This window comes from Microtus pennsylvanicus, chromosome 1 (assembly GCF_037038515.1).
Source record: "Microtus pennsylvanicus isolate mMicPen1 chromosome 1, mMicPen1.hap1, whole genome shotgun sequence".
Classification (NCBI taxonomy): Eukaryota; Metazoa; Chordata; class Mammalia; order Rodentia; family Cricetidae; genus Microtus; species Microtus pennsylvanicus.
The window spans coordinates 39,747,405-39,761,942 of NC_134579.1; the positions used below are offsets into that span (position 1 = coordinate 39,747,405).

Here is a 14,538-nt window from a genome sequence, read left to right on the forward strand (position 1 = left end):
CACTGTGACTATTAAAGGGTTTTCTTTTATTTCCTTTAAAAATATAGAATTTAAGTTTTGTTTCTATTATGCACATAAATAATATATAACTTCAATACTAGAGAAGCCAATACCCAACCCATTTTTATCAATCAAATACAGAGAATATAAGATTATCCTCTGAAACTCTTTTATCTAAAAATTGTGCATTGTTTCTTAAAATTATGTATTTTATAATTTGACCTGCTTACAATCTAAAAAGCTTTACCAGTTATATTTAAAAATACCTATAATAAAATATTTCTTCACATTGAATTAGGTATAACTATAAAAATAATACTAAAATCCTTTACCTTATAACACCAATTACAAATTAATCCTATTTCAAACACAATAGAATATGTTCTACCATTGAAAGTAACAGAAAGCATATATGCAGATAACTGTCACATTTAATTTTATACACACATCTAAAGATCATCTGAAGTTGTCAGAACTTTTACTCTAGTACTACCTTCCCCACTGAAATGACACCTAAAGTACTAAATGTTCTCTAATAGCTGTCTGGTAGATGCATGGTGATCTTGAGATGCCTAAAATGCTTTATATATTTCCCAAACAACTTTGCTAAAGATAATCTTTCACAGTTTACAACCTCAGTCACACACTCTCTTATTTATATTCTATATATTTTTAAACCTTTTTTTAAATTTCCAACTTCACTTCTTTTCCAGAAATTAAGAGAAACAAGACTCTAAATGTCTTTCTGAAACAGTTCCTAAACCAAAAACAAAAGAGTGTGTTTGTCATCTATTTCCACAGCACTGCTCCTCCTCAAAGGAAGCCAAGACAGGGATTCAAACAGGCCAGGATCCTGGAAGCAGGAACTAAGGCCGCTGAGGCCATGGAGGGATGCTGCTTGCTGCCTAACTCAGTCAGCTTTCTTACAGAACCCAGGAGGGCCAGCCCAGAGAAAGCCCCACCCATAATGGGCTGGGCCTTCCACCATCAATCACTAATTAATAGCGGACAATGAGGACTACTGAGAACTCAAGAACAATGGCAATGGGTTTCTGATCCTACTGCACGAACTGGCTTTGTGGGAGCCTAGGCAGGATGGATGCTCAACTTACTAGACCTGGATGGAGGTGGGGGTTCCCTGGACTTCCCACAGGACAGGGAACCCGGATTGCTTTTCGGGATGGGGGGAGACTTAATTGGGGGAGGGGGAGGGAAATGGGAGGCGGTGGCGGGGAAGAGACAGAAATCTTTAATAAATAAATAAATTAAAAAAAATTAAAAAAAAAAGAAATTTCCTTACAGTTGGACCTTCTGGAGGTATTTTTTCAGTTGTGGTTTCCTCCTTTCAGGTAACTCTATCTTGTGCCAAGTTAACATAAAACTAGCCAGCACAATTAACCCCTTGTCAACTTAACACAAACACATCACTAGTAAGTCACACTCCTTCCTTTCTTAATTGTCCAAATATCTCACATTAAAAACATAATATATACAGATAAAAGATGCACGGATTATACACACAAAATCCTTCTGGTAAGTAAGAATATACTTTCAATTTTGATACAAGCAAAATATTTAAATTGGGGGAAGAAAGTGAGTAGAAAGAAAGCTTAATGATTTGGAAAAATATTAAATAAATTTTAAAATTATGATATACAATCATAATAAAAGGATCTTCTGATAGACAAAATGCTTTTCTCTTACTAAGTTTAGTATTAGAATTAGATTTTAAATTTAATGTCTTGTATTAAATTTAGTATTTCCTATTAGATTTTAAATTTAATATAAAAATATGAAAAAATGTGAATACTAGTAAAGATGTATACTTATCTATTTTTAAACATCTAAAATCATAATATCAAAAAGAATTATATCAACTACAGGTTGAATATCCAAATATACAAAATCTTAGATGCTCCAAAAGTTAAAAAGGTCCACAAAGGGAAAATTCCATATCTACTCTATTGTGATTAAATTCAAAATATAAGAGCATTGAAAATATATACAAAATTACCTTCAAACTATGTGTATAGGGTATACAAAGAATATAAATGAATTTAATATTTAGATGTGGGTATCTTTTCCAAGGTGTCTCAATACATATGCAAATATTCCAAAATTTAAAATATAAGATCCATAGACTTTGTAAACCCAATTGTTTTAGATAAGGAATACTCAATCAGTAATAATTTGTGAGTGTGAATACGTGCATATATGTGATTTAGACAATCAAAAATACTGTGTGCATGTGTTTAAAATGGTGAAAAAGTATCTTACCTCATTGATCAGGAACTGGAGCTGCAAGACAGCCGCACCACTTTCATGCTGGCAGTGACAGTCAACACCAGGCCTCCCAAGTCTAACATAATCAAAGTCAAGGATTCTAACGCTTGCATTAGCACAAATATTAAGGAGAAGGAGAATCTGACTTATTCAGCAACTAATGTTTTGATTCTTCGTTGTTCTTATTTTTTAAGAAATTGAAATATTTTACTTTACACAAATTTAATTACGTGGTATAAATGAGTAATAGTCTAACAGTTAGAAGAATTATAGTAAAGCATTGGAAGGAGTTTCCTTCCCATTAAAGTAAAACAAGAATTGAGAATTCAGACACATATCATTTCTTTTAATATTTATCTGATTAAACAGTTCTTTCTCCAGAGTAGGTTCAAACAATTGAAAGATTAAATGCAATAAATTAAATCATAAAAACAGTTTTAGGTTAGCTGGGCATGGTGATACATGCCTTTAATCTCAGCACTTGGGAGGCAGAGATAGAAGGGTCTCTGTGAGTTTCAGGCTGGCCTGGTCTACATAATAAGTTTCAGAACAGCCAGGACTACATAGAGAGACTCTGTCCTATAATAAAACAATTTAATATATTTAAGAATGTTGGCTATATTGATAACAATATTAATATAAAGCCCTTCTAACCACATTTTAAAACCATCAAACTATACAATGCCTACAGTAACTCCTTTTAAAATTTAGAAATAAACCAGATACAATGGCTCATAACTTTAATCTCAGCACTTAAAAAGCTGAGACAGGAGAATTGTTGCACTCTGAGGCCGGCCTAGGGTTGTGGTTAGTTATAAGCTAGGCTGGAACATATGAACTGTTGTCGAACGCAGAACAAAGCAAAACAGGGTGTGTGTGTGTGTGTGTGTGTGTGTGTGTGTGTACAAATGTACTAAATAAATTAAAAGTTTAAAACTTCAAAACTTATATGCCATGAAACACTATCAAATGAAAAATATTGATATAACATAAACTAGACTACAGAACATAAATATTACCAAGGCTTAAGATAATCACTTCACATGATAATTACAAAAAATTATAATAGAGTGATAAAATATAATGCATCAGAAGTATGGGGTTAGAGTTAGGGTTAGGGTTAGCCATACTTGATGAAAATTTAGACTTTATGATAAACTTTGTTAAAAAATACAAAAGTATCTCAAATTAATTAGCTAAGCTTTAGACATAGAAAAACATTTAGAAGAAATTTGTGCTCATGTAATATATTCTGATAATTTTTCTCCTTCCCCAAATCTTCCCATACCCTCCACACCTACCTAAGTAGAAGCTAAAAAAAAATTTGGGGGGGGGGTTTCAAGATAGGGTTTCTTTGTAGCTTTGGAGCCTGTCCTGGAACTAGCTCTTGTAGACCAGGCAGGCCTTGAACGCCTGCCTCTGCCTCCCCTGTGCTGGGATTAAAGGCATGCGCCATACTGCCCAGTTAGAAAAAGTAATTTTAAAGTAAATTAATCCCAAGAGCAGCATAAACAAAGCAGTAACAAGGGAAGCAGAGAAATCAATTAAGTAAAGTAACAACAAAAATCAAAAAAATAAAAAACTGACTTGAAAAAATTAACTAAAATTGGCAACATCCATCCAGACTTATCAACAAGAAGAACACAGATGTCTTATGTAAGTACCTACAAGGAGATATGTCATCAGAAATCAAAAATAAATAAGAAAATTACTATACCAATTAATCTTACAAAGTATATGAAATGGAAGAAGTCTTGGAAAAACACAAACTACACAAAAAATAGGAAACAAATAACATATCAACTAATAAAACTTAATTCTAACTAGAGCTCTTTCCCAAAGGAAGCCCCAGGACCAGATGACATCAGTTGTCACCTTTATGAAACATTTCTTTAAGTACCAGTTTTACAGAATGCTAGAGAGTGCGTAAAGAAAAAATAGTTTCAGACACATTTTATGAAAATGGCATTCTGGTGACAAATAAAAATATAAAATTAGATTTTCAGACTAGAATCTCCTTTGAACACAAATTTGAAAATGAAAATAAAAATTTTAGCCAACTAAATACAATGTATAAGAGTAATTGTATGCTGTAATTGAATAGAATTTGTCCTTGGAATTCAAAGTCGGTTTAACCTTGAAAAATCAATGTAGTTCATTCAATTAACTTAGAACAATTTTTTATAGATACAGAAAAGGCTACTGATAAAATGTGAGAGCTCATTCATAATCTCCAGTAAACTAGGAAAACAAATTCCCTCACAGAAGGTCATCTAAGGAAAATCTGCACATCAGTCTCATTACTGCAAACAGTAAAAGGATAACATCTTGAGTTTCACATACTGAAAGGGCAAAGATCCATGGTCATTGTCCCTATCTATTTAATATCATACTACATGTAGTAGTAAGAGGAATGGAGTAAAAAAATTAAATGGCATGCAGATGGGAAAGGAAGAATTAAAATTGCATCTATATGTAGAATGTATCGTAATTTAGGAAGAAAACCACAAAACTGCTACATGGCTCCTAAATTAATTGGATTGTGAAGAATGAAATATCATATGTTAGAGGCTATCAGATGGCTCAGCATGTCAACATACCTGTCACCAAACCTGACAACCTGAGTTTGATTCTCAGGAGCCACATGGTAGAAAGAGAGAATCATCTGACCAACTCTGGCAAGTCCTAGCCCCCATTTCCCCCTAACACACACAATAAATGAAATATTAAAAGCTTTAAAAATCAATTATATTTCTGGCTATAAACAAGGAACAAATTTAAATGTCTAAGTCTACAGCTCTGCCACCTGCAGCACACACACTGGTCTCAGGCCAAGGCTGTATTCACTTCACACTTGCTATTGCTCTTGGCAAACATTCCATGGTCCTGACATCTCCAATAACCTGGAGTCTCCACTACTACTAAGGCTGCATCTTCATCAAAGGCTCATCTTGGTGTCTCCATGGAGCTATACTAAATTAACTTGTTTATACAATTCAAGACCACCTGCCTAGGGATGGTGCTACCTAGTGGGTTGGGCTCTCCTCCAACAACAATAATAAAGACAACCTCCCACAGACATGACAACAGGCCAATGTCATATAGACAATTCCTCAAATGAAATTTTCCTCTAAGATGACTCTAGGCTGTGTCAGACTGACTATTAAAGATAATCAGGGCAGCCTTCATTTTGACAAAACTAGCAGTTGAAAGTTTTCCAGAAATCATAGCTTTCCTTAAAGAATTGTGTAGTGTAAATAATTGCCTTCAACTTATAGATAGACTTATTAATAGATTTATGCCTTTTTATAGGTATAAATAAACCAGTAAAAAGATGATGTTGACTTCAACTTTTTGATGTCTGATGCTGACAGATTTTAAGCTATGTTTTATCCTCCTCCTTTCCTTGCGAACACATCTAAACAGACTCATAAGAAAGTCCAGGCTTTTTTCTCTTTGCCACCAGCAGGAGATTTGAACTACACAAGCTCTTGCCCTAATAGTGCAGCTCTGATCCTAATCCCACACTGTAACTGGAATAAAATTTCAGGCAATTTTCTTTCTTTTTCTCATTTTGGATGTGCTTGAACAATTCTCTCAACTCTATAATAAATAATACTTTCATGCTCTGTTAACATATGGAATATCATCAGTTCCGATTGCAGAATCAGTTTTGAATGAGGACCCATGTGACTAAAGGTAACCATGTAACTAGTAAATGTCTTCACCCTACATAAACTAAATCTCTGCTTCTGAGTACAGTGGAACTTCTCTGGCTACTGAAGAAAACGATGTACTCTGCACAAACTATATGGTTGTCACCAAATAAATCACAAATTGTTTTGGGATGTTGGGGGTTAAGGAATTTAGTCTCCCTACTTAGTACACGATCAGTTACAAAGCAGAACATAGCTACTCAAGGATCAAGGTAAAAAGTGTGGGTATGTCATTTTGATGGGACAATTTGTGAGTGGATAATTATAAGAAGTGTGTTTTATGGCAATGTTACCTCATATAATTTAGTAGCAAACAATGCTTTTCTTTGTCTGCCTCACTAGACTCCATTTTCTATCTAGACAGATAGTGTTATTTTATAGATATCAATTTTTAAATAAAATCTAAAACTTAGTTTTGTGCTGCTATTTTGCAGTTACTAAAGGATTCACATAAATTGATTTAAAAAACATAAACACAAAATGCCATTAAAAGACAGTGATTTAAGATCTTAAGGCAGTAATTTATTACTCAGTTTAATTTGTGTTTTCACAGTCTTCTTTACACTTCTCAGTGATGACATTTCAGTTTACCTAATTTTAAAAATTGTATAAAATGTAGCAAAAATAAAAGACTATAATTTACCTTTCAAATATTAAATCCTTAGTTACATAAAAACATAACAACTGATGGTGAAAGTAAAATGGTAGCTACAGAAAATCTGGTAATGTTTAAGACTGAGGAAATATTCTTTAGAATTCATAATCACAGATCATCTCACATTCCATCTTACCTGGACTCCCTATGCAATGGTGGATTTTAATGCATCAACTTAAGTAGGCCATGATACCCTTTCTTTAATTGTTTATTTTTTTTCAAATGCTAGCATACATCTTGCAAAGGAAGCATTTTTTAGGTGTGCTTTATACTTAAATCAGTAAAGTCTTGCATATAGCAAACTGTCCTCCATTATAGAATGTACCTCCTCTTAATCCTTGAAGTTCTTCAGGAAAAAGACTGAGCTACCCTAAGAAGTCTGCTTCCAGACTGCCTTTAGACACAAGGCTACAACTTCAACTCTTTCCCGAGTTTCCAGCCAGCCAACTTACTCTAGATTTTCAATTTAAGACTCTCATAAATGTATGGCCAATTCTTTAAAATGACTGATGATTAATTGACAGATAGACACATATATACAGACATGCCAGTGGCTGTTTCCTCTAGAGAACACTTATTAAGATACTTTTTTTCCCCAATTTATTCTCTACCATTCATTCTGAGTCATCTTTCTACAGTGCAAATTCTATAATGTTACATCTATTTTTTTAAATCCATTGCTATGAGAAAAATATTCAAATTTCTTATGCAGTTTTAATACATGCCCTGTAGTGATGTGGGAGTGTCATATATCAATCTGTTGATTTCATTGTTTAAGCAATAAAGAAACTGCTAGGCCCATTTGATAGGCCCACCCTTAGGTGGGTGGAGTAAACAGAAGGGAAGGCTGGGAGGAAGAGGAAGTGAGGTCAGACTCCACAGCTCCGCTCTCCGGAGCAGACGCAGGAGAGACGCCATGCTACCTGCTCCAGGGAAGACGCACACCATGCCCCAGCTCCGACCCAGGATGGACTTAGGCTAGAATCTTCCCGGTAAGCGCACCTAGGGGCGCTACACAGATGATTAGAAATGGGCCAGAGCAGTGTTTAAAAGAATACAGTGTCCGTGTAATTATTTGGGGCATAGGCTAGCCGAGCCAGGCGGCTGGGGTTTTGGGGACCCAGCCGCCGCTCCATATTACTACACTGTAGGGTCTTTTACTCACTATTATTTAGCCTATGAGGTTCCTGGGATCTTTTGAAATGTAGTTAGAAATGCTAATTTTTATTTTCTTTTAAGAGCATCAAACTCAGGCAATTTTTATACAGTGCATAGTGTTGGTTCTGGAAGCTTGCCTGGACTGTGTTTTCAGCCTTCCTAGTAAATTATTTAGCATGCCTTTAAAATAAACACATCCATACAAATTTAATCTCTTTTGAACTAGAAATACTAATTCTAGGAGGAATCTATGCTTTTAAAGAGATACAAGAATCTCAGTAAACATTAAGCTACAACTATCACTTAGAACTCTGAATACCTCATGCCAAATGTCCTAACTTAATGTGAACCCTAAGTTTTATAAGATGCAATAGTTACTACTATAAAAATTGTGCCAGAAGTTTTCTAATTCTTTCATCGGAGTAGGCATAGCTTGACAAGCATTCAGTAACCTTGAAAAGAAGATCTAGGTAGATCTACTAGCAAAGCAACTTAGAATAACAGAAGGGTAAGCTGACAGTAAGAAAACCTAGAAAAAAACAATATAGGAGATTTTTTTAACCTAACTGCATTACATACATATATGAAAATGATAGAGAACAAACTTAATTTTAAAATTCTAGAAGAATGAGCTAATAAATATCAGTTACAATCTTCAAGTGGCAGAAGAGAATTATAGTTTGTTATGCTAAGTTTCTCGTTATAACAGTTTTTAACATATTATAACTAAGTAACATTGTTTGGAGTCAGTGAAAAAACAGAGGAAACAGCCCAAAGTATAAGAATAAATGAGGGCAAAATGCTCTAATTTGCAGCAGATACTGTCAGTGAGGACACTGACAAATAAATCCCTTTGGCCGTTACAATTGTTACATATACAACCGGTCTTTAGCTGTCAACATCTAAGATATTTTCTTGACAATGGCACTTATTCTACCTATATGAAGAACAGGTCAGAAGTCTTAGAGAACTATACATGGCCCTTCTATTATCTCGTGCCATCCTCAAGTAATAAATGATAAGTGCTGACTGTCTAACTCTTTAGGAGAATAATAGTTACATGTACTAAAATATTTTTATTTTTGTGTTACTGGGCATTGAGTCCAGGGCCTTAAGCATGTCAGGATGCTTAAGCTATCAGTGAGTTATAACTACAGCCTTTAAAAAATACATGTATTTATTTTCATTTTGATACCTATATTGTGTCACTCATTTGCCCAGGCTGTACTTGAACTTGTGAGCCTCCTATTGGGGCCTTCTTAGTAGCTTGTATTATAGATTAACTCCACCACACTAGGTTAAATGTGATACTTAAAACTTTCTAAGACTGAAAATTCCAAGTCTAAAAGGTTTCACAGGTAATTTTTATCAAAAAAGTAAAAAAATACTAAAGATAAGATCAATTTTACAACTTATATAAGAACAAATAATTTCTTACTAAATTTATCAAAGATACTATTTCTCTTAATAACCACACCAGTCAAAAATCTTGCTTGAAAAGACAACTACAGATCAATGTTCTTAATGTCACCTTCTAATGTTTCAGAAAATAATTTTCTAATAGAAAAAGCTAAAGAGTTAAAGAAAGCATGGTTGCTACAGCTACAGGTAGGGAAAAGGCTTGAATATGAAATAACATGATTTAATTTTTTTTTAAAAATAATAAAGTTCTTACATCTTAATACATTAATAGCTATATGAATCAAATTTTCACTTAACTCCATGTGGTGATTTAAATAAAAATGGTACCCATACACTCATAGGGAGGGACATTATTGGATGTGTGCCCTAGCTGGAAAAGGTATGGCCTTGTTGAAGGATGTCATGGGGGCGAGCTTTGAAGTTTCAGAAGCTCAAGCCAAGCCCAGGGTCACTCTCTTCCTGCTGCTTGACAACCCAGAGTTAGAACTCTCAGCTATTTTTCTAGCACTATGTCTGCCTGCCTGCTACCATGCTTCTGGCCATGAAAATAATAAACTAAATCTCTGAACCTGTAAACCAGACCAATTAGATGTTTTCCTTTAGAAGAGTTGCTGTAGTTGCTGGGTGGTGGTGGCACAAACCTTTAATCCTAGCACTTGGGGAGGCAGAGGCAGGAGGATCTCTGTGAATTCAAGGCCACAGAGTTATAACTCTAGAGTTATTTTTAGGACAGGCCCCAAAGCTACAGAGAAACACTGTCTTGAAAAACAACAACAACAACAACAACAACAATAAATAAATAAGTAGAAAGAAAAAAGATAGTAATAGAAAAAAAGAATAGTTTAAAAGTAATCAAGTTTAAAGAGAGAAATAAAAAAATAATAAAATGAATAACTCACATAGATATGGGAAATACACAGGGAGTCTGAATCATTTATGTTATTGTGTTGCCTTTGAATTTTTTGATTGATGATGAATGTACAATAGTTGCTGACAGATGTTAGATTATAGAAACTGCTAAATTAAATCAACTTCAAAATGGAAGTCAAAAATGTATATTGCTTTGAGAAGAGGTCATGCTTTTGTTCCCACAAAAAATAAAAGGTTATAAGTTCATTCAAGGTTGAAGATGATCAAGTTTGATTGAAGAAGACCCCCTTGAAAATACTGCCTACTGACATGAAGAAATAAACCTTAGAAAACTATATGGCATGTAACGTATATTTTACCTGCTCAAATATAAAACAAACAATCACTATTGGATAACTTGTATACAACACACAGTATATACTTGTATTAATGCTGATGTGTATATTACCTTTAAAAGTTTATGTACTTTCAGAGTAAGGGGACAAGACACTAATAAAAATGAATGGCCTTGGTGATCCAACATCTTAAGAGCACATCTATTGCGGTTTCCTCAGAGTTCTGCTTTCAGAACAGCTTCAAGGCTACTGGCTGAGATGGTCAGGCCGCACAGACTTCTTCAGCCACAATTTGACCATTATCTTAACTTTCTCAGGGTCCCCCAACGATGCCAGTACCCCCAGACAAAAGGAAGCAGTCTAGAGAAAACAACATCATCATTCAAGGGGGTTTGGTTATAAGTTGTTATTGGTCATGGTCAGAGGAAAAACTAAACAAAGGAGATAAAGTCAAAGATCTCTTTCTAAAGAAAAAAGGAAGATACAATATAGAAATGAGATAAAAGGGTAGATAATTAAGTTTACTTTAATCCAAAAAGCACCTATTAATCTCAAAATATTTTACATTGATATGGATTTCAGTTTACTGATACAAGTTTAAAGTTTTTTTTTTGTTATACTATATGTATGTTTCTACTCTTGCTTGGGGTATTGTGCCTCTGAACCTAATTTAAACATGTAATGTATAATTAACTAATACAAGTTAGTAGTTAGTCATCTATAATAAAACTTGTAGTCATGTTAGGTATGTTTTCAAGGTTAAACAGATATATTTAGATAGATAGATGGTCTTCAAACACGTCACAGACCTACAGAATATGGTCTTGAGAGGTTTAATAACTTAAGGCTTTCCATGACAAGACACATCTGCTCCTGGCAGTGTCAATTTACTTCAAAAAAGATGAGGGGCATTGAAGAACCTCCATATGGAGTTTGCTTTCTTCATGGCAAATGATAGCCATTTGGGCAATAAAACTGTCCTTGCTTTGACTGATGACAGCCTGCTGTCCAAACTGGACCAGCAGAACGCAAAAAAAAGTGACTACCAAATTTTGCCAAGACAGGTAGGACAGTTTAAGATTACCTGCTTCTCAAAAATGTCTGTAAAATATACTAGCCCTGAAGGCCAAAGATGGATGCCTCAATATTACAGAGGAACTGTGAGTGACTGTCCAGGAAGCCAGATGTCCCTGTTGTTAGATAATATTACATTCTTCTGGGGTCTTTGATAGAGTTAAAGACTAAATAGTTAAACCTGTAGTTTTCCTTAATTATAATAAAAAATAAATTAAGTATTAAACTTTAGATTTACAAAGATAAGATAAATAATAGAGTATTTTTTCTCCAAATTTGCCAAATACAAGGGGACAATATATTGTGACTGTAATTCTTACTTGATAACTGTTTTAATGTATCTTACTATGTTAAAGGTAGAACCTTCCTTTTTAATTAGACAAAAGGGGGGAAATGTTGTAAAATAATTCTGTTGTACACTTTGAATATGTTTTGCTCTCATTTGTTTAATAAAGTGCCAACCGGCCAATAGCTAGGCAGGAAGAATTTAGAATGGAGAGTCAGAGTGGGAGAACACCGGGAAGAAGAAGGGCAGAGTCACTCAGAGACACAGAAAGAAGCAAGATTAACATACCATACTGAAAAAGAGGTACTGAGCCATGTTGTAGAGCATAGATAATATGGGTTATGATACAAGAGCTGGTTAGTAGCAAGCCTAAGCTGTCAACTGAGCATTTATAATTAATAAAAAGTTTCTGTGTGGTTATTTGGGAGGTGGCTGGTGGGACAGAAACTTCCACCTGAACTTTATAAGCCAAGAGAGAACAGAATAACACATTGTATCTTCTGGAAGAAAACAATTTCTAAGCAAGACATTGCAAAGCTTTTCAGAAACAGTAGAGAAATAAAAACCTTTCAACAAAAACCCCAAAACTCAAGAAGGTCAGCACCACTAGACAATTACAAAATATGGTTCAGGAAGTCCTACATCCAAAAGCAAAAGATAACTTCTATCATGAAAATATGTAACTCACCAGAAGAGATTCACAAGAGAGAAAAAGGAAAGAATCAAACCTTATCAAAGCAATAGACCACAAAATCATAATTAGCAATAAAAAAGGAAAGAAAAAACATTAACTATTCAAAACACCAAAAAGAAAAATGACAAAAATAACAGTAGTAATGGTTTTGACTCTGTTGTGACCTTGAATGTAAAAGGATTACATTCATCAGCTAAAAGATATAAAGGGTTCTAGAGGAATGATGGAACAGAAAGGGTTAAATTGGGGTGGGGATGGGATCCAATAAACCATTGACCACCAGAGGAAGGAAAATGGGGAGGGAATAACTAATACTAAAGGCCTTTTGAAAAGTCATAAACCTACTGCTGTAGTATCTTCGAAAAATATATTCATGTACACATACACACATGAAAAGAATTTTAATGGAGTTATCCTACAATAGGGGAACAATAACCCAACTAGATAACACATGGTAGCAAATTAAAAAAAAATACCTGAAATGGGTTAACTCTTTTTGAGTTGTTATAAAATGGGATCTCATAGATTCACAAACATTACAAGCATATGCTGATGTCACTGATCACCCTTCAGAACTTGATGGCAATACCGTACTGCTAAAGACATCACATACTTGAGCCATAGAATATGGAGAAACCAAGACACAAAAGGTAGCTTAATGATGCAACTCAAAAAGTTGGAAAATCAAGAACAAACCAAATTTAAAACCAATCGATGACAAGAAATAATAAAAATACAAAGAGAACAATACAAAGAATCACCAATCTAAGGCATAGTTCTTTGAGAAGCTAAACAAGATTGACAGACAAAGGAAAGAGTGGACGCAAATGAACAGAATCAGAAATGAACAATAGGGAAACATTATAACAAATACCAAAGAAATTCAAGAACCTGCTGGGAGGTGGCTTTCCTCAAAGACACTGACTTACAGAACCGAGAAGCAGAAGCAGACCGCCAACAACACCTTAAAGCCTTTGATCTTCCACACCCTGGGACCTGAACAGAGAAATGGCTGACTCAAGGGTTCCCACTGGCCCCTCCTCCACAGAGACAACACTAAGGAATGATTCAACTGACCACCTGAAAGGGAATAAAGGCAATGAGCGCCAGATATAAATTTAGACAACATGGCAATGGTATAGATACTCAGAACGACTTCGATAAGATGGTTGCAATGGGATATATAAGGAACCGTGACTAAGGATAAAAGTCCTTTTTATGTAACTTGTTATGCAACAAATTCTGGCAAGAGCCACCTTTGTGCAATTCTGTATTCTTGGACGCAGGGGCGTCTCTTACCTGGAGTGAATAAAGTGTGTCAGATACACCTGTGGCTCTGACAGTCTTCCTTCGTTTCCCTGCCCCTCACAGCCATCTGCTCCTGGTTCCCATTACCACTCAGGGAAGATGCGCTAAAACTCAGCCTCAGGAGTAGGGAGTCAATTCCAGACATCAAGCCAAGTAAGAGCCAGAGCTTTAGAAAGATGCAAGCATAGCCAAACCCAAGCAGGAACCAGAGCTAGAACCAAGTTCAGAGGTAGAGCTTGATCCAGAGATATGGAGTCCTCAGAAATACGGAAAACCGGACTGAGACCACCCATTGCAGAGCAATTCCAGTAGCAAGACAGGTTTTAGGAGCCAGAGAGGGGACAAATGAGATGTCAGATGGAACTCAGCAATAAGTTTTATGTCCCGTGTTTGCATCCCTTTCTCTCTATACCCATTTATTTATTTAATGCCCACTGTCAATTTAGCAGGTCTGTTCACCCCTGTCCTTTCCTTGCCCCATATCCTTTAAAAAAAAATACAGTTTTCACTTTTCTCTCGATCTTCTTGTTTTGTCTCTTTCTTTCCTTCCTTCTTTCTTCTTCTTTCCTTTCTTCCTCTTTTATTTTGGGGGTGGGGTGGGGTGTATGTGTTATAATACAGGGTTTCTGTTTTAAGACAGGTATATCAATCCTGGCTGTCCTGGACTCACTTTGTAGACCAGGCAGGCCTCAAACCCACAGAGATCCACCTGCCTCTGCCTCCTGAGTTCTTGGATT

At 35.1% G+C, this 14,538-nt stretch overlaps 1 protein-coding gene across 18 annotated transcripts in view; it reads right to left on the bottom strand.

Moving 5' to 3' along the window:
• The window catches only part of Stxbp5l (syntaxin binding protein 5L), a 210,654-nt gene that overhangs the window by 151,432 nt on the left and 44,684 nt on the right, over window positions 1-14,538 (bottom strand). For all 18 annotated transcript variants that reach the window (XR_012909712.1, XM_075962211.1, XM_075962301.1 and 15 more), the window contains exon 4: window positions 2,278-2,359. Coding sequence is in view for 17 of the 18 variants with exons in the window: in XM_075962211.1 (XP_075818326.1) it covers window positions 2,278-2,359 (82 nt within the window). In the remaining variant the exon portion in view is untranslated. The remainder of the gene's footprint in view (window positions 1-2,277; window positions 2,360-14,538) is intronic.